This window comes from Ascaphus truei, unplaced genomic scaffold (genome assembly GCF_040206685.1).
Source record: "Ascaphus truei isolate aAscTru1 unplaced genomic scaffold, aAscTru1.hap1 HAP1_SCAFFOLD_366, whole genome shotgun sequence".
In the NCBI taxonomy this organism is placed as follows: domain Eukaryota; kingdom Metazoa; phylum Chordata; class Amphibia; order Anura; family Ascaphidae; genus Ascaphus; species Ascaphus truei.
Genome location: NW_027456683.1, coordinates 351,461 through 370,186, shown reverse-complemented (window position 1 = coordinate 370,186; position 18,726 = coordinate 351,461). Strand labels below are relative to the sequence as shown.

General features: G+C 60.0%; 1 protein-coding gene across 1 annotated transcript in view; it reads left to right on the top strand.

Moving 5' to 3' along the window:
- Positions 1-18,391, top strand: part of LOC142483763 (hormone-sensitive lipase-like) — a gene marked incomplete at its 5' end in the record, with an annotated part of 31,202 nt that extends 12,811 nt beyond the window's left edge. The window contains 3 exons of the mRNA XM_075583749.1: positions 11,144-11,293; positions 11,865-12,745; positions 17,720-18,391. Coding sequence (XP_075439864.1) covers positions 11,144-11,293; positions 11,865-12,745; positions 17,720-18,013 — 1,325 coding nt within the window. The remainder of the gene's footprint in view (positions 1-11,143; positions 11,294-11,864; positions 12,746-17,719) is intronic.
- Positions 18,392-18,726: the final 335 nt, after the last annotated feature.

Genomic DNA, 18,726 nt, shown 5'->3' with positions numbered 1-18,726 from the left:
CGCCAGGGAGACCGGGCCTGTCCCGCCAGGGAGGCCGGGCCTGTCCCGCCAGGGAGGCCGGGCCTGTCCCGCCAGGGAGACCGGGCCTGTCCCGCCAGGGAGACCGGGCCTGTCCCGCCAGGGAGACCGGGCCTGTCCCGCCAGGGAGACCGGGCCTGTCCCGCCAGGGAGACCGGGCCTGTCCCGCCAGGGAGACCGGGCCTGTCCCGCCAGGGAGACCGGGCCTGTCCCGCTAGGGATTAAGTCGCCAGACAAGACAACAGAGTTAATGAAATTAATTTATTTGAAAAAATGATGTCCACAACTGTCGGTACATAAAGGACATACTCCCTCCTGGGGTAACTGGGAACACCCTATAGACCTAGGTGCGAGGACCTGAGGGAGGCGGTCACCGCTTCAAATCCCCAACCAACTGCCTCACAGGTGCTCAGAACTCTGGGACCTGGAACCGGCTCTGGCTGGAACCGGCTCTGGCTCTGGCTGGAACCGGCTCTGGCTCTGGCTGGAACCGGCTCTGGCTGGAACCGGCTCTGGCTGGAATCCGCCCTAGAACTCTGGCTGGAATTCCCTTAGCCATAGAACTAACAGGGCCTCCCTCCCCACCTTTATACAGATGCAGTGGCTATATAGTGTTCGACAAACCTATACATTTGCTCGCCCCGGGCGAGTGGATTTAACATTGTGGCGAGCTCCTATTGGCCCAAGCAGCACACGTGTGGTACTAGGTGGCGAGTAGATTTTTTTGTTCGGCGTGTAGATTTTTTGGTGATTTGTCGACCACTGTTATATATATATACACACACACACACACACACACACACACACACACACACACACACACACACACACACACACACACACACACACACACACACACACATACACACATATACACACATATACACACACACACACACATATATACACACACACACATATATATACACACACACACACACACACACACACATATATATACACACACACACACACACACACACACACACACACACACACACACACATATATATATTTTTGAGTAATAGTCAGCATGGATTTATGAAGGATAGATCTTGCCAAACTAACCTTATTTGTTTCTTTGAGGAGGTAAGTAGGAATTTAGACCAGGGTAATGCAGTTGATGTGGTCTACTTAGATTTTGCAAAGGCTTTTGATACGGTTTCACACAAGAGGTTGGTGTACAAAATAAAGAAATTTGGACTCAGTAATAATATATGCACCTGGATTGAAATCTGGTTAAAGGACAGGCAACAGAGGGTTGTCATAAATGGAACTTTTTCAGGTTGGGCTAAGGTCGTGAGTGGAGTACTTCAGGGATCGGTACTGGGACCTATGCTTTTTAACTTGTTTATAAATGACCTTGAGGTTGGGATCGAGAGCAAAGTCTCCATCTTTGCTGATGATACTAAATTGTGTAAGGTAATAGAATCAGAGCAGGATGTAATTTCTCTTCAGGAGGACTTGGAGAGACTGGAAACGTGGGCAGGTAAATGGCAGATGAGGTTTAATACAGATAAATGTAAGGTTATGCATTTGGGATACAAGAATAAGACGGCGACTTACAAATTAAATGGGGATAAATTGAGGGAATCCTTGATGGAGAAGGATTTAGGAGTGCTTGTAGACAGCAGGCTTAGCAATAGTGCCCAATGTCATGCAGTAGCTGCAAAGGCAAACAAGATCTTATCTTGCATCAAACGGGCAATGGATGGAAGGGAAGTAAACATAATTATGCCCCTTTACAAAGCATTAGTAAGACCACACCTTGAATATGGAGTACAATTTTGGGCACCAATCCTAAGAAAAGACATTATGGAACTAGAGAGAGTGCAGAGAAGAGCCACCAAATTAATAAAGGGGATGGACATTCTAACTTATGAGGAGAGGCTAGCTAAATTAGATTTATTTACATTAGAAAAGAGGCGTCTAAGAGGGGATATAATAACTATATACAAATATATTCAGGGACAATACAAGGAGCTTTCAAAAGAACTATTCATCCCACGGGCAGTACAAAGGACTCGGGGCCACCCCTTAAGGTTGGAGGAAAGGAAATTTCACCAGCAACAAAGGAAAGGGTTCTTTACAGTAAGGGCAGTTACAGTGTGGGATTCATTACCCATGGAGACTGTGATGGCAGATACAATAGATTTGTTAAAAAAAAAGGTTGGACATCTTTTTAGATGGGAAAGGTATACAGGGATATACCAAATAAGTATACATGGGAAGGACGCTGATCCAGGGATTAATCCGATTGCCAATTCTTGGAGTCAGGAAGGAATTAATTTTTCCCCTTAATGGGGTTTTTTGTTTGCCTTCTTCTGGATCAATAAGTAAGTATTTACACACACACACACACACACACACACACACACACACACACACACACACACACACACACACACACACACACACACACAGTATCACATTACCTGTGCTATCAGACACACACACAGTATCACAGTACCTGTGCTATCAGAGACACACACAGTATCACAGTACCTGTGCTATCAGAGACACACACACACACACAGTATCACAGTACCTGTGCTATCAGAGACACAAACACAGTATCACAGTACCTGTGCTATCAGAGACACACACAGTATCACAGTACCTGTGCTATCAGATACTGTGTGTGTGTGTGTCTGATAGCACAGGTACTGGCACACGGTAACTCCCTGTCTCGCGTTTCCTGCAGCGTGTGCTGTGACACGGTGCCCGGGCGGGTGGCACACGGTAACTCCCTGTCTCGGGTTTCCTGCAGCGTGTGCTGTGACACGGTGCCCGGGCGGGTGGCACACGGTAACTCCCTGTCTCGGATTTCCTGCAGCGTGTGCTGGTGACTCGGTGCCCCGGGCGGGTGGCACACGGTAACTCCCTGTCTCGCGTTTCCTGCAGCGTGTGCTGTGACACGGTGCCCGGGCGGGTGGCACACGGTAACTCCCTGTCTCGGGTTTCCTGCAGCGTGTGCTGTGGCACGGTGCCCGGGCGGGTGGCACACGGTAACTGCCTGTCTCGGGTTTCCTGCAGCGTGTGCTGTGTCACGGTGCCCGGGCGGGTGGCACACGGTAACTCCCTGTCTCGGGTTTCCTGCAGCGTGTGCTGTGACACGGTGCCCCGGGCGGGTGGCACACGGTAACTCCCTGTCTCGCGTTTCCTGCAGCGTGTGCTGTGACACGGTGCCCCGGGCGGGTGGCACACGGTAACTCCCTGTCTCGGGTTTCCTGCAGCGTGTGCTGTGACACGGTGCCCGGGCGGGTGGCACACGGTAACTCCCTGTCTCGGGTTTCCTGCAGCGTGTGCTGTGGCACGGTGCCCCGGGCGGGTGGCACACGGTAACTCCCTGTCTCGGGTTTCCTGCAGCGTGTGCTGTGACACGGTGCCCGGGCGGGTGGCACACGGTAACTCCATGTCTCGGGTTTCCTGCAGCGTGTGCTGTGACACGGTGCCCGGGCGGGTGGCACACGGTAACTCCCTGTCTCGGGTTTCCTGCAGCGTGTGCTGTGACACGGTGCCCGGGCGGGTGGCACACGGTAACTCCCTGTCTCGGGTTTCCTGCAGCGTGTGCTGTGGCACGGTGCCCGGGCGGGTGGCACATGGTAACTCCCTGTCTCGGGTTTCCTGCAGCGTGTGCTGTGACACGGTGCCCCGGGCGGGTGGCACACGGTAACTCCCTGTCTCGGGTTTCCTGCAGCGTGTGCTGTGACACGGTGCCCCGGGCGGGTGGCACACGGTAACTCCCTGTCTCGGGTTTCCTGCAGCGTGTGCTGGTGACACGGTGCCCCGGGCGGGTGGCACACGGTAACTCCCTGTCTCGGGTTTCCTGCAGCGTGTGCTGTGGCACGGTGCCCGGGCGGGTGGCACACGGTAACTCCCTGTCTCGGGTTTCCTGCAGCGTGTGCTGTGTCACGGTGCCCGGGCGGGTGGCACACGGTAACTCCCTGTCTCGGGTTTCCTGCAGCGTGTGCTGTGACACGGTGCCCGGGCGGGTGGCACACGGTAACTCCCTGTCTCGGGTTTCCTGCAGCGTGTGCTGTGGCACGGTGCCCGGGCGGGTGGCACACGGTAACTCCCTGTCTCGGGTTTCCTGCAGCGTGTGCTGTGACACGGTGCCCGGGCGGGTGGCACACGGTAACTCCCTGTCTCGGGTTTCCTGCAGCGTGTGCTGTGACACGGTGCCCGGGCGGGTGGCACACGGTAACTCCCTGTCTCGGGTTTCCTGCAGCGTGTGCTGTGACACGGTGCCCGGGCGGGTGGCACACGGTAACTCCCTGTCTCGGGTTTCCTGCAGCGTGTGCTGTGACACGGTGCCCGGGCGGGTGGCACACGGTAACTCCCTGTCTCGGGTTTCCTGCAGCGTGTGCTGTGACACGGTGCCCGGGCGGGTGGCACACGGTAACTCCCTGTCTCATGTTTCCTGCAGCGTGTGCTGTGACACGGTGCCCCGGGCGGGTGGCACACGGTAACTCCCTGTCTCGGGTTTCCTGCAGCGTGTGCTGTGACACGGTGCCCGGGCGGGTGGCACACGGTAACTCCCTGTCTCGGGTTTCCTGCAGCGTGTGCTGTGACACGGTGCCCGGGCGGGTGGCACATGGTAACTCCCTGTCTCGGGTTTCCTGCAGCGTGTGCTGTGACACGGTGCCCGGGCGGGTGGCACACGGTAACTCCCTGTCTCGGGTTTCCTGCAGCGTGTGCTGTGACACGGTGCCCGGGCGGGTGGCACACGGTAACTCCCTGTCTCGGGTTTCCTGCAGCGTGTGCTGTGGCACGGTGCCCGGGCGGGTGGCACACGGTAACTCCCTGTCTCGGGTTTCCTGCAGCGTGTGCTGTGTCACGGTGCCCGGGCGGGTGGCACACGGTAACTCCCTGTCTCGGGTTTCCTGCAGCGTGTGCTGTGACACGGTGCCCGGGCGGGTGGCACACGGTAACTCCCTGTCTCGGGTTTCCTGCAGCGTGTGCTGTGGCACGGTGCCCGGGCGGGTGGCACACGGTAACTCCCTGTCTCGGGTTTCCTGCAGCGTGTGCTGTGACACGGTGCCCCGGGCGGGTGGCACACGGTAACTCCCTGTCTCGGGTTTCCTGCAGCGTGTGCTGTGACACGGTGCCCGGGCGGGTGGCACACGGTAACTCCCTGTCTCGGGTTTCCTGCAGCGTGTGCTGTGACACGGTGCCCGGGCGGGTGGCACACGGTAACTCCCTGTCTCGGGTTTCCTGCAGCGTGTGCTGTGGCACGGTGCCCGGGCGGGTGGCACACGGTAACTCCCTGTCTCAGGTTTCCTGCAGCGTGTGCTGTGACACGGTGCCCGGGCGGGTGGCACACGGTAACTCCCTGTCTCGGGTTTCCTGCAGCGTGTGCTTGTGGCACGGTGCCCCGGGCGGGTGGCACACGGTAACTCCCTGTCTCGGGTTTCCTGCAGCGTGTGCTGTGACACGGTGCCCGGGCGGGTGGCACACGGTAACTCCCTGTCTCGGGTTTCCTGCAGCGTGTGCTGTGGCACGGTGCCCCGGGCGGGTGGCACACGGTAACTCCCTGTCTCGGGTTTCCTGCAGCGTGTGCTGTGACACGGTGCCCGGGCGGGTGGCACACGGTAACTCCCTGTCTCGGGTTTCCTGCAGCGTGTGCTGTGGCACGGTGCCCCGGGCGGGTGGCACACGGTAACTCCCTGTCTCAGGTTTCCTGCAGCGTGTGCTGTGACACGGTGCCCGGGCGGGTGGCACACGGTAACTCACTGTCTCGGGTTTCCTGCAGCGTGTGCTGTGGCACGGTGCCCGGGCGGGTGGCACACGGTAACTCCCTGTCTCGGGTTTCCTGCAGCGTGTGCTGTGACACGGTGCCCGGGCGGGTGGCACACGGTAACTCCCTGTCTCGGGTTTCCTGCAGCGTGTGCTGTGACACGGTGCCCGGGCGGGTGGCACACGGTAACTCCCTCTCTCGGGTTTCCTGCAGCGTGTGCTGTGACACGGTGCCCCGGGCGGGTGGCACACGGTAACTCCCTGTCTCGGGTTTCCTGCAGCGTGTGCTGTCACGGTGCCCGGGCGGGTGGCACACGGTAACTCCCTGTCTCGGGTTTCCTGCAGCGTGTGCTGTGACACGGTGCCCCGGGCGGGTGGCACACGGTAACTCCCTGTCTCGGGTTTCCTGCAGCGTGTGCTGTGACACGGTGCCCGGGCGGGTGGCACACGGTAACTCCCTGTCTCGGGTTTCCTGCAGCGTGTGCTGTGACACGGTGCCCCGGGCGGGTGGCACATGATAACTCACTGTCTCGGGTTTCCTGCAGCGTGTGCTGTGGCACGGTGCCCGGGCGGGTGGCACACGGTAACTCCCTGTCTCGGGTTTCCTGCAGCGTGTGCTGTGACACGGTGCCCCGGGCGGGTGGCACACGGTAACTCCCTGTCTCGGGTTTCCTGCAGCGTGTGCTGTGACACGGTGCCCGGGCGGGTGGCACACGGTAACTCCCTGTCTCGGGTTTCCTGCAGCGTGTGCTGTGACACGGTGCCCGGGCGGGTGGCACACGGTAACTCCCTGTCTCGGGTTTCCTGCAGCGTGTGCTGTGACACGGTGCCCGGGCGGGTGGCACACGGTGACTCCCTGTCTCGGGTTTCCTGCAGCGTGTGCTGTGACACGGTGCCCGGGCGGGTGGCACACGGTAACTCCCTGTCTCGGGTTTCCTGCAGCGTGTGCTGTGACACGGTGCCCGGGCGGGTGGCACACGGTAACTCCCTGTCTCGGGTTTCCTGCAGCGTGTGCTGTGACACGGTGCCCGGGCGGGTGGCACACGGTAACTCCCTGTCTCGGGTTTCCTGCAGCGTGTGCTGTGACACGGGGCCCGGGCGGGTGGCACACGGTAACTCACTGTCTCGGGTTTCCTGCAGCGTGTGCTGGTGACTCGGTGCCCCGGGCGGGTGGCACACGGTAACTCCCTGTCTCGGGTTTCCTGCAGCGTGTGCTGTGGCACGGTGCCCGGGCGGGTGGCACACGGTAACTCCCTGTCTCGGGTTTCCTGCAGCGTGTGCTGGTGACTCGGTGCCCCGGGCGGGTGGCACACGGTAACTCCCTGTCTCGGGTTTCCTGCAGCGTGTGCTGTGTCACGGTGCCCGGGCGGGTGGCACACGGTAACTCCCTGTCTCGGGTTTCCTGCAGCGTGTGCTGTGACACGGTGCCCGGGCGGGTGGCACACGGTAACTCCCTGTCTCGGGTTTCCTGCAGCGTGTGCTATGACACGGTGCCCGGGCGGGTGGCACATGGTAACTCCCTGTCTCGGATTTCCTGCAGCGTGTGCTGTGACACGGATCCCGGGCGGGTGGCACACGGTAACTCCCTGTCTCGGGTTTCCTGCAGCGTGTGCTGTGACACGGTGCCCCGGGCGGGTGGCACACGGTAACCCCCTGTCTCGGGTTTCCTGCAGCGTGTGCTGTGGCACGGTGCCCGGGTGGGTGGCACACGGTAACTCCCTGTCTCGGGTTTCCTGCAGCGTGTGCTGTGACACGGTGCCCCGGGCGGGTGGCACACGGTAACTCCCTGTCTCGGGTTTCCTGCAGCGTGTGCTGTGACACGGTGCCCCGGGCGGGTGGCACACGGTAACTCCCTGTCTCGGGTTTCCTGCAGCGTGTGCTGTGACACGGTGCCCCGGGCGGGTGGCACACGGTAACTCCCTGTCTCGGGTTTCCTGCAGCGTGTGCTGTGTCACGGTGCCCGGGCGGGTGGCACACGGTAACTCCCTGTCTCGGGTTTCCTGCAGCGTGTGCTGTGACACGGTGTCCCGGGCGGGTGGCACACGGTAACTCCCTGTCTCGGGTTTCCTGCAGCGTGTGCTGTGACACGGTGCCCCGGGCGGGTGGCACACGGTAACTCCCTGTCTCGGGTTTCCTGCAGCGTGTGCTGTGGCACGGTGCCCGGGCGGGTGGCACACGGTAACTCCCTGTCTCGGGTTTCCTGCAGCGTGTGCTTTGTCACGGTGCCCGGGCGGGTGGCACACGGTAACTCCCTGTCTCGGGTTTCCTGCAGCGTGTGCTGTGGCACGGTGCCCGGGCGGGTGGCACACGGTAACTCCCTGTCTCGGGTTTCCTGCAGCGTGTGCTGGTGACACGGTGCCCGGGCGGGTGGCACACGGTAACTCCCTGTCTCGGGTTTCCTGCAGCGTGTGCTGTGACACGGTGCCCGGGCGGGTGGCACACGGTAACTCCCTGTCTCAGGTTTCCTGCAGCGTGTGCTGGTGACACGGTGCCCGGGCGGGTGGCACACGGTAACCCCCTGTCTCGGGTTTCCTGCAGCGTGTGCTGTGACACGGTGCCCGGGCGGGTGGCACACGGTAACTCCCTGTCTCGGGTTTCCTGCAGCGTGTGCTGTGACACGGTGCCTGGGCGGGTGGCACACGGTAACTCCCTGTCTCAGGTTTCCTGCAGCGTGTGCTGTGACACGGTGCCCGGGCGGGTGGCACACGGTAACTCCCTGTCTCGGGTTTCCTGCAGCGTGTGCTGTGACACGGTGCCCGGGCGGGTGGCACACGGTAACTCCCTGTCTCGGGTTTCCTGCAGCGTGTGCTGGTGACACGGTGCCCGGGCGGGTGGCACACGGTAACTCCCTGTCTCGGGTTTCCTGCAGCGTGTGCTGTGACACGGTGCCCCGGGCGGGTGGCACACGGTAACTCCCTGTCTCGGGTTTCCTGCAGCGTGTGCTGTGACACGGTGCCCCGGGCGGGTGGCACACGGTAACTCCCTGTCTCGGGTTTCCTGCAGCGTGTGCTGTGGCACGGTGCCCCGGGCGGGTGGCACACGGTAACTCCCTGTCTCGGGTTTCCTGCAGCGTGTGCTGGTGACACGGTGCCCCGGGCGGGTGGCACACGGTAACTCCCTGTCTCGGGTTTCCTGCAGCGTGTGCTGTGACACGGTGCCCGGGCGGGTGGCACACGGTAACTCACTGTCTCGGGTTTCCTGCAGCGTGTGCTGTGGCACGGTGCCCGGGCGGGTGGCACACGGTAACTCCCTGTCTCGGGTTTCCTGCAGCGTGTGCTGTGACACGGTGCCCGGGCGGGTGGCACACGGTAACTCGATGTCTCGGGTTTCCTGCAGCGTGTGCTGTGACACGGTGCCCGGGCAGGTGGCACACGGTAACTCCCTGTCTCGGGTTTCCTGCAGCGTGTGCTGTGGCACGGTGCCCCGGGCGGGTGGCACACGGTAACTCCCTGTCTCGGGTTTCCTGCAGCGTGTGCTGTGACACGGTGCCCGGGCGGGTGACACACGGTAACTCCCTGTCTCGGGTTTCCTGCAGCGTGTGCTGTGACACGGTGCCCGGGCGGGTGGCACACGGTAACTCCCTGTCTCGGGTTTCCTGCAGCGTGTGCTGGTGACACGGTGCCCGGGCGGGTGGCACACGGTAACTCCCTGTCTCGGGTTTCCTGCAGCGTGTGCTGGTGACACGGTGCCCGGGCGGGTGGCACACGGTAACTCCCTGTCTCGGGTTTCCTGCAGCGTGTGCTGTGGCACGGTGCCCCGGGCGGGTGGCACACGGTAACTCCCTGTCTCGGGTTTCCTGCAGCGTGTGCTGTGACACGGTGCCCCGGGCGGGTGGCACACGGTAACTCCCTGTCTCGGGTTTCCTGCAGCGTGTGCTGTGGCACGGTGCCCGGGCGGGTGGCACACGGTAACTCCCTGTCTCGGGTTTCCTGCAGCGTGTGCTGTGTCACGGTGCCCGGGCGGGTGGCACACGGTAACTCCCTGTCTCGGGTTTCCTGCAGCGTGTGCTGGTGACACGGTGCCCGGGCGGGTGGCACACGGTAACTCCCTGTCTCGGGTTTCCTGCAGCGTGTGCTGGTGACACGGTGCCCGGGCGGGTGGCACACGGTAACTCCCTGTCTCGGGTTTCCTGCAGCGTGTGCTGGTGACACGGTGCCCGGGCGGGTGGCACACGGTAACTCCCTGTCTCGGGTTTCCTGCAGCGTGTGCTGTGACACGGTGCCCGGGCGGGTGGCACACGGTAACTCCCTGTCTCGGGTTTCCTGCAGCGTGTGCTGGTGACACGGTGCCCCGGGCGGGTGGCACACGGTAACTCCCTGTCTCGGGTTTCCTGCAGCGTGTGCTGTGACACGGTGCCCGGGCGGGTGGCACACGGTAACTCCCTGTCTCGGGTTTCCTGCAGCGTGTGCTGGTGACACGGTGCCCCGGGCGGGTGGCACACGGTAACTCCCTGTCTCGGGTTTCCTGCAGCGTGTGCTGTGGCACGGTGCCCCGGGCGGGTGGCACACGGTAACTCCCTGTCTCGGGTTTCCTGCAGCGTGTGCTGTGACACTGTGCCCGGGCGGGTGGCACACGGTAACTCCCTGTCTCGGGTTTCCTGCAGCCTGTGCTGTGACACGGTGCCCCGGGCGGGTGGCACACGGTAACTCCCTGCAGCGTGTGCTGTGTCACGGTGCCCGGGCGGGTGGCACACGGTAACTCCCTGTCTCGGGTTTCCTGCAGCGTGTGCTGTGACACGGTGCCCCGGGCGGGTGGCACACGGTAACTCCCTGTCTCGGGTTTCCTGCAGCGTGTGCTGTGACACGGTGCCCGGGCGGGTGGCACACGGTAACTCCCTGTCTCGGGTTTCCTGCAGCGTGTGCTGTGGCACGGTGCCCGGGCGGGTGACACACGGTAACTCCCTGTCTCGGGTTTCCTGCAGCGTGTGCTGTGTCACGGTGCCCGGGCGGGTGGCACACGGTAACTCCCTGTCTCGGGTTTCCTGCAGCGTGTGCTGTGACACGGTGCCCCGGGCGGGTGGCACACGGTAACTCCCTGTCTCAGGTTTCCTGCAGCGTGTGCTGTGACACGGTGCCCGGGCGGGTGGCACACGGTAACTCCCTGTCTCGGGTTTCCTGCAGTGTGTGCTGTGACACGGTGCCCCGGGCGGGTGGCACACGGTAACTCCCTGTCTCGGGTTTCCTGCAGCGTGTGCTGTGGCACGGTGCCCGGGCGGGTGGCACACGGTAACTGCCTGTCTCGGGTTTCCTGCAGCGTGTGCTGTGGCACGGTGCCCGGGCGGGTGGCACACGGTAACTTCCTGTCTCGGGTTTCCTGCAGCGTGTGCTGTGACACGGTGCCCCGGGCGGGTGGCACACGGTAACTCCCTGTCTCGGGTTTCCTGCAGGCACGGAGCGTGTGCTGGTGGAGGATCCGATACCTGAGAAGCAGAGCGCGGCGAGTCAAGTGAAGAGAGGGACTGCGCTGTTCCTCCGAGACATCCGTCAGGGGGCCACGTCCTGGCTAAGCGCTCTGATGGAGGGAGGCAAAGAAAAGGGTGAGTGGGAAGGGAGACCCCGTGCTATCCGTGCTATCCGTGCTATCCGTGCTATCCGTGCTATCCGTGCTATCCGTGCTATCCGTGCTATCCGTGCTATCCGTGCTATCCGTGCTATCCGTGCTATCCGTGGCAGTGGTGCTGGACCCTCCCGCTGTGTGATTCCCCAGAATGCTCTGCAGCTCCCTGATAAACATGGTAGCCAAAATTATTATGCTTGTGACTATAGTCTGCCGGGGTTTCTGCGCTACTAGTAAACAGCAATCATTGAGATTGGCCGGGCCCCTGCCCCTCCCCTGGAGAGCTCTGCAGGTCCTTAATCCGGCCCCTGCCCCTCCCCCAGGGAGCTCTGCAGGTCCTTAATCCGGCCCCTGCCCCTCCCCCAGGGAGCTCTGCAGGTCCTTAATCCGGCCCCTGCCCCTCCCCCAGAGAGCTCTGCAGGTCCTTTATCCGGGCCCCTGGCTTGGCTCACTACCTGTCCCTCCCCCTGGGGGGCTCTGTACGTCCCTGGTTTGGCTCACTACCTGTCCCCCCTTTGCGCATCTATTGGTAACTGTGCATGTCTTTGCAGGCACTGTGAGGAAGAGCGTGTCAGAGGCAGCTCTGGTGGGTGACAGCTCTGCAAACTACAGGGTGTCCCTGAAGAGCAAGACTTACCAAGACCTGAGTCTGCACCAGCACAGTGCGGAGAGCGGAGCGCAGGACCAGCACAGTGCGGAGAGCGGAGCGCAGAACCAGCACAGTGCGGAGAGCGGAGCGCAGAACCAGCACAGTGCAGGGAGCGGAGCGCAGAACCAGCACAGTGCAGGGAGCGGAGCGCAGAACCAGCACAGTGCGGAGAGCGGAGCGCAGAACCAGCACAGTGCGCAGAACCACAGCAACCCTCACATACAGAACCAGCCGCCTCCCCTCACCTTCTCCGTGCAGTCAGGTCCGGGGGGCAGAGAGACGCTTTCTCCCTGCGAGACACAGAGGCAGGAGGTGAACTTCTTCCTGCCAGAGAGCGAGCCCCCCGGACACTCCTGTGAGGGCGAGCCCCCCGGACACTCCTGTGAGGGCGAGCCCCCCGGACACTCCTGTGAGGGCGAGCCCCCCGGACACTCCTGCGAGGGCGAGCCCCCCGGACACTCCTGCGAGGGCGAGCCCCCCGGACACTCCTGGGAGGGCGAGCCCCCCGGACACTCCTGGGAGGGCGAGCCCCCCGGACACTCCTGCGAGGGCGAGCCCCCCGGACACTCCTGCGAGGGCGAGCCCCCTGGACACTCCTTCGAGCCCCCCTCGCCCGCCACCTCTCAAACACTGGGATTCCCGGATGGGTTCCAGCCCCTGCGCTCACAGAACGGGGCGGCCCACATGACACTACAGACCTCAGCCATCGTGCACAACCCGTACATGTCCCCCCTGCTCGCCCCCGACAGTATGCTGCAGAGCTTGCCCCCCGTACACATCGTGGTGAGTACATGGGGTGGGGGCGCTGGTAATCTGACCCTATATACAGGATGAAGGGGGGCAATCCCTGTCACGGGAGACCAGGTCTTTTATCACCATTTATATTTAAAGGATCAGTCTCACGGCAAAACAAGGCAGTGAAATAAAATGAGGTTTATTTTGGATAAGACCTCGAAAACACACAAGAATACAAAATGCATAAATATACACACTTACGGGGGTCTGGGGGATGAGATCTACCTTTCCTAGTTGCAGGGACACACTTCAAATGGGTTTCCCCTATCCGCTTCTCTGCTTCAGGATATCAGAGTGCTGAACACACAGCAGCCCGTCTGACACGTATCTCCAGCTGGTCACAGTCCAACTCCACACTCCTCCCCAGAGTGTCTCTCAGATGGTCTCCACTCCTTCCCAGTGTGTCTCTCCCTCTGTTAGTCTCCAGCTCTGACCAGCAGTATTCCTTATATACCTCTTGGTGGCTATCCTTAACATTGAGCAAGGGTAGCCAGCCAAGAGAATCAGAGCCTGGGGCTCAGAATTGGTAATTGATTATATTAACTAGTGCCCTACCTTTGTTCTGACCATATATTTTCTATGGAACAGTTCAGCTAAAGGGATTACAGAAACTCCCTCCATAGAAATGATAGGAACAGGTACATAACATCATTTACATTTCCAGGGCTGACATGTTCATTTCATCACCACACAATCCCAGGTACTGTATCTAGCTGGGGGGAATTGCTAACACAGGCATAAATACAGACACAAGGTAATTATGTAAAAGACAGGACTTAGAATCACACACAGGTAGCCCAAATCACATCATAAGACAATGCTGGCTTTCTAAACTGGGGGAGGATTGTCACAGGGAATAAAGAATACAGGCTTTGAAATACATTCTTACAGACACGAGTTACATTTACACATTCCCTGTTCTTCCCCGGATATTAACGACATTTGGCTGGATGAAATATTACTTGTGCAAGGCCAAATATTACCAGGCCAAGCTGCACATTTTTTAGAGGTAAATAGCTGGGATTTCTCCTTATTAGGTCCCCCAGCTACCCCTATCGTTTACACCTCCCTCCTCAAGATGACGACTCCAGGATAGTCAACATCTCAGGTGGCTTTCTGAGCCTGACAGAAATTGAGGTTCTTGAGGTAGGACACAGTCTTTCAGCCTGCTGAGGGTTCTTGCCCCCTCCATGGTCTACGTCCATCAGGTCTCTGATCAGATGTAAAAACACACCGGTTCCCACCCTCCACCCGAGGGGTCCATTTCTGGGTATGGGGACACTGATCACTGAGGTCACAAAAAAGACTGCAGGGGCTTGGCGCTACTGACTGCAGCAATGCAGGCACATCGTTCTGTAATTGGCAGCCCACATTCTTGGGACCAGGCTGCCAGCACCAATGCCGTCTGGTCAGTCATCTTAGTTAGGGGTCTGTCTGGACACTGTAGTGAGGCACTAAATACCTATAGTACTTGCTGCTTGTCCCTGATCTCCCTGTCTAAACTTTCCCTCCCCATCAAGACACTGTAGCCAGTCTAATGGAGGGGCTGCTGATCGCCTGGGTTTACCGGGTGATCAGTGCCTTGGGTCCTGCTTGGCTCATCCATAGCAGGGACCCTCTGTCTCTCGCTTCCTCTCCCACAGGGGAGCTGCAACCTGGGGAGCTGTTTCCCCCTGCTCAGAGCCTTCCCTAAACTTCCAAGGAACCACTAATGTGCTTTGGGTGTCAGCCCTGCAAGAAAGTAAATTAGATATTCCACTGTTACTGTCATTTCTATGGAGAAAGACTCAGCAATCCACTTAGTTGAAGCTTCTCATAGAAATGATAGCTGTTCCAACCCTGGTTGTTATCCTAGGTGTCAGGACTCCTGGGGAGAGGTGAGAGGCTGCTGAGCAGATCTGGGAGTAAGAGCATTGTACTGCCCAGACTCTAAGGCTCCTACCCAGTGGGAGGTTTTGAGTGCCTTAGCATGCCCCTCCTCTGGCTTTCTTGGCACCAACTTAATCTGTGCTCTGAATGGCCAGCAGCCCCTGTCCCATGTAAAGGATAGCCACAGAGGGCTATATAAGGGGGCTTCTGATCAGAGCATTAGAGACTTTCTGAAAGAAACTCTGTGAAGGAGTTTGGATCTTTACTGTGACCAGCTGGAGATACGTGTCAAAGTGGCTGCTATGTGATCAGCCCTCTGATATCCTGGACGAGAAGCAGACAAGGCAAGCCTTCTTGAAGCAGGACCCTGCACCTAGTAGGGCTAGAGTCTTCTCCCCAGGCCCCCAGTTGGTATTGTATCTTGTTTTGTGCATCTTTGTTTTGTCTGCTCATTTTATTCAATAACCTTTTCCCGTCTGGCGCTAGTGATCCCGGTGGTTTCGGTGTAAACGTACTGGTCTGCCGTGACAAAATCACTCATGTTGAATACTTTCTTAGCCATTCCTCTGAACCGTGCAGAACCCTCCGGAGAATGCCTTTGAAGCTAGCTCTAAAAAGATCATGTTCAGAACCGGGCACAGAACATCCATTTATATACAAAGTATTACTTAAGTAATAATCCCTGAAGAACAGGGCATCACTGGCCAATAATGCCCTGGCTGGAAGACTTGAAGGCCCGAGGCGAAACCGACGTAACCCAGCCAGGGCATTATTGGCCAGTAATGCCCTGTTCTGAAGGGATTATTACTATTATAGGCTAAATGTAGCTTATTTCATAAATAAGACAATTTTGTATAGTTCTATAGATTTTTTTTTATTAAAATAAAATTGTAAATACATTAAACCACCTCTATATACGCTTACACTGCAGCTATCTATATCCACACACTGCCACCCTCTGTGTATACACACACACACAGCAACTCAACACACAACACACAAACTGCTGCTACACACACTCTGCTGCTGCTACATACACATACAACACAACAGCACACACCACACACACACGCAGTGCTGCTGCTACACCGATAAACACTGCTGCTGACACAAACACTGCAGCTCTACACACACACACAACACCGCACCTCTATACACACAGCAGCTCAACACACACACAAACTGCTGCTACACACACACACAACACAACAGCACACCACACACACACACAAACACGCTGCTGCTACACTGATAAACACTGCTACTGACACACACACCCTCCCTCTCTTCTCCGTCCCTCTCTTCTCTCTCCCTCCCTCCCTCTCTTCTCTCTCCCTCCCTCTCCTCTCTCTCTCCCTCCCTCTCTTATCTCTCTCTCCCTCCCTCTCTTCTCTCTCCCTCTCTCCCTCCCTCTCTTCTCCCTCCCTCCCTCTCTTCTCCCTCCCTCCCTCTCTTCTCCCTCCCTCCCTCTCTTCTCTCTCCCTCCCTCCCTCTCTTCTCTCTCCCTTCCTCTCTTCTCTCTCTCTCCCACCCTCCCTCTCTCCTCTCTCTCTCCCTCCCTCCCTCTCTTCTCTATCTCTCCTCTCTCTCTCCCTCCCTCTCTTCTCCCTCCCTCCCTCTCTTCTCTCTGCCTCCCTCTCTCTCTCCTTCCCTCTCTTCTCTCTCCTCTCTCTCCCTCCCTCTCTTCTCTCTCCTCTCTCTCCCTCCCTCTCTTCTCTCTCCTCTCCCTCTCCCCCCGTCTCTCTCTCCCCCCCGTCTCTCTCCCCCCCGTCTCTCTCCCCCCCGTCTCTCTCTCCCCCGTCTCTCTCTCCCCCCGTCTCTCTCTCCCCCCGTCTCTCTCTCCCCCCGTCTCTCTCTCCCCCCGTCTCTCTCTCCCCCCGTCTCTCTCTCCCCCCGTCTCTCTCTCCCCCCCCGTCTCTCTCTCCCCCCCATCTCTCTCTCCCCCCGTCTCTCTCTCTCCCCCCCGTCTCTCTCTCTCCCCCCGTCTCTCTCTCTCCCCCCCGTCTCTCTCTCTCCCCCCCGTCTCTCTTTCTCCCCCCCCCCGTCTCTCTCTCTCCCCCCCCCGTCTCTCTCTCTCCCCCCCGTCTCTCTCTCTCCCCCCCCGTCTCTCTCTCTCCCCCCCCCGTCTCTCTCTCCCCCCCCCCGTCTCTCTCTCCCCCCCCCCGTCTCTCTCTCTCCCCCCCCCGTCTCTCTCTCTCCCCCCCCGTCTCTCTCTCTCCCCCCCCCGTCTCTCTCTCTCCCCCCCCCGTCTCTCTCTCTCCCCCCCCGTCTCTCTCTCTCCCCGTCTCTCTCTCCCCCCCGTCTCTCTCTCTCCCCCCCGTCTCTCTCTCTCCCCCCCCGTCTCTCTCTCTCTCCCCCCCGTCTCTCTCTCTCCCCCCCGTCTCTCTCTCTCCCCCCCCGTCTCTCTCTCTCCCCCCCCCGTCTCTCTCTCTCCCCCCCCGTCTCTCTCTCTCCCCCCCCCGTCTCTCTCTCTCCCCCCCCGTCTCTCTCTCTCCCCCCCCCGTCTCTCTCTCTCCCCCCCCCGTCTCTCTCTCTCCCCCCCCGTCTCTCTCTCTCCCCCCCCGTCTCTCTCTCTCCCCCCCCCCGTCTCTCTCTCTCCCCCCCCCGTCTCTCTCTCTCCCCCCCCGTCTCTCTCTCTCCCCCCCGTCTCTCTCTCTCCCCCCCCCCTGAAGTGCTGTGATGTCTCTCTCTCGACCCCCCCCCCCTGACGGCGGGCAATGTCTCCCTCCACACCCCTGATGGCCATTGATGTCTCCCTCCCCCCCCACCCCACATGACCAGAGATGTCTCTTCCCTCTCCCCCCTGATGACCAGAGATGTCTCTCCCCCCCCCCTGATGAGCTGTGATGTCACTCTTTCTCCCCCCCCCCCGACAGGCTGTGATGTCTCTTCCCCCCCCCCCCGATCCCCGATGACCGGAGATGTCTCTCCCCCTCCCCTGACGGGCTGTGATATGTCTCTCCCCCCCCCCCCCCCCCGACAGGCTGTGATGTCTCTCCCTCCCCCCGATGACCGGAGATGTCTCTCCCCCCTCCCCTGACGGGCTGTGATGTCTCTCCCCCCCCTGACGGGCGGTGATGTCTCCCCCCACAGGCCTGTGCTTTGGACCCGATGCTGGACGACTCTGTGATGTTCGCTAAGCGCCTGCGCGCGCTGTCTCGCCCGGTCACGCTGCGGGTGGTGGAGGATCTCCCTCACGGTTTCCTCAGCCTGTCACAACTCTCTCGAGAGACACGGGAGGCCACGGCGGTGTGTGTGGAGTGCATCCGGCAGATCCTGCGCGAGGAGGCGCCGGCCCTCCCCGCCGCAACTGCGCCCCGTAAACACCGCAAGCTGGAGAGGACCCTGGGGAAGATCATGGTGACCGAGCGAGAGATCGGAGCCTGAGACCCTCCACCCCCCACCGCCTGGGGGCTGCATGTGCAATACGGAATACCATTCAAACCCTGGGGCACTCCATTACAATAGGGCACCCATGAGTTAGGTTACCATTTGGGGTTGCAACTGCAGGGAGACGTGGGGTCACCATGTGACAGCTGTTATCAGTTCTCCGGAGTGCTCCGTGTAACATCTGGCAGAGACACGCGTGTCCTCACTAACAGACTCTGTGGGGTCTTGTGTCACGGGTAGGAGAGCAGCCGGGTCACACTGGGGGGTGAGCGGGACGGGGTGCGAGCGGCTCGCTGTCCCATGTGGGTGAGATATGGGCAAGAAAGGAGGTGTTTGGGCAAGAACAGAAGAGGGGTGGGAGAGTGCTGGGGAGGGGGGAGATCCGGTGAGGAGGGAGAGTGCCGGGGAGGGGGGAGATCTGGTGAGGAGGGAGAGTGCCGGGGAGGGGGGAGATCCGGTGAGGAGGGAGAGTGCCGGGGAGGGGGGAGATCCGGTGAGGAGGGAGAGTGGTGAGGAGGGGGGAGATCCGGTGAGGAGGGGGAGTGCCGGGGAGGGGGGAGATCCGGGGAGGAGGGGGAGTGCCGGGGAGGGGGCGAGTCAGGGAGCAGGAGGCGGGGAGGGAGGGGGGATTGAAATGAAGACAGGATTGAGTACTTTGGGGGGAGATGCAGAGGTCGGATAGCAGAGCAGGGTGTCCTGGCAGATAAAGG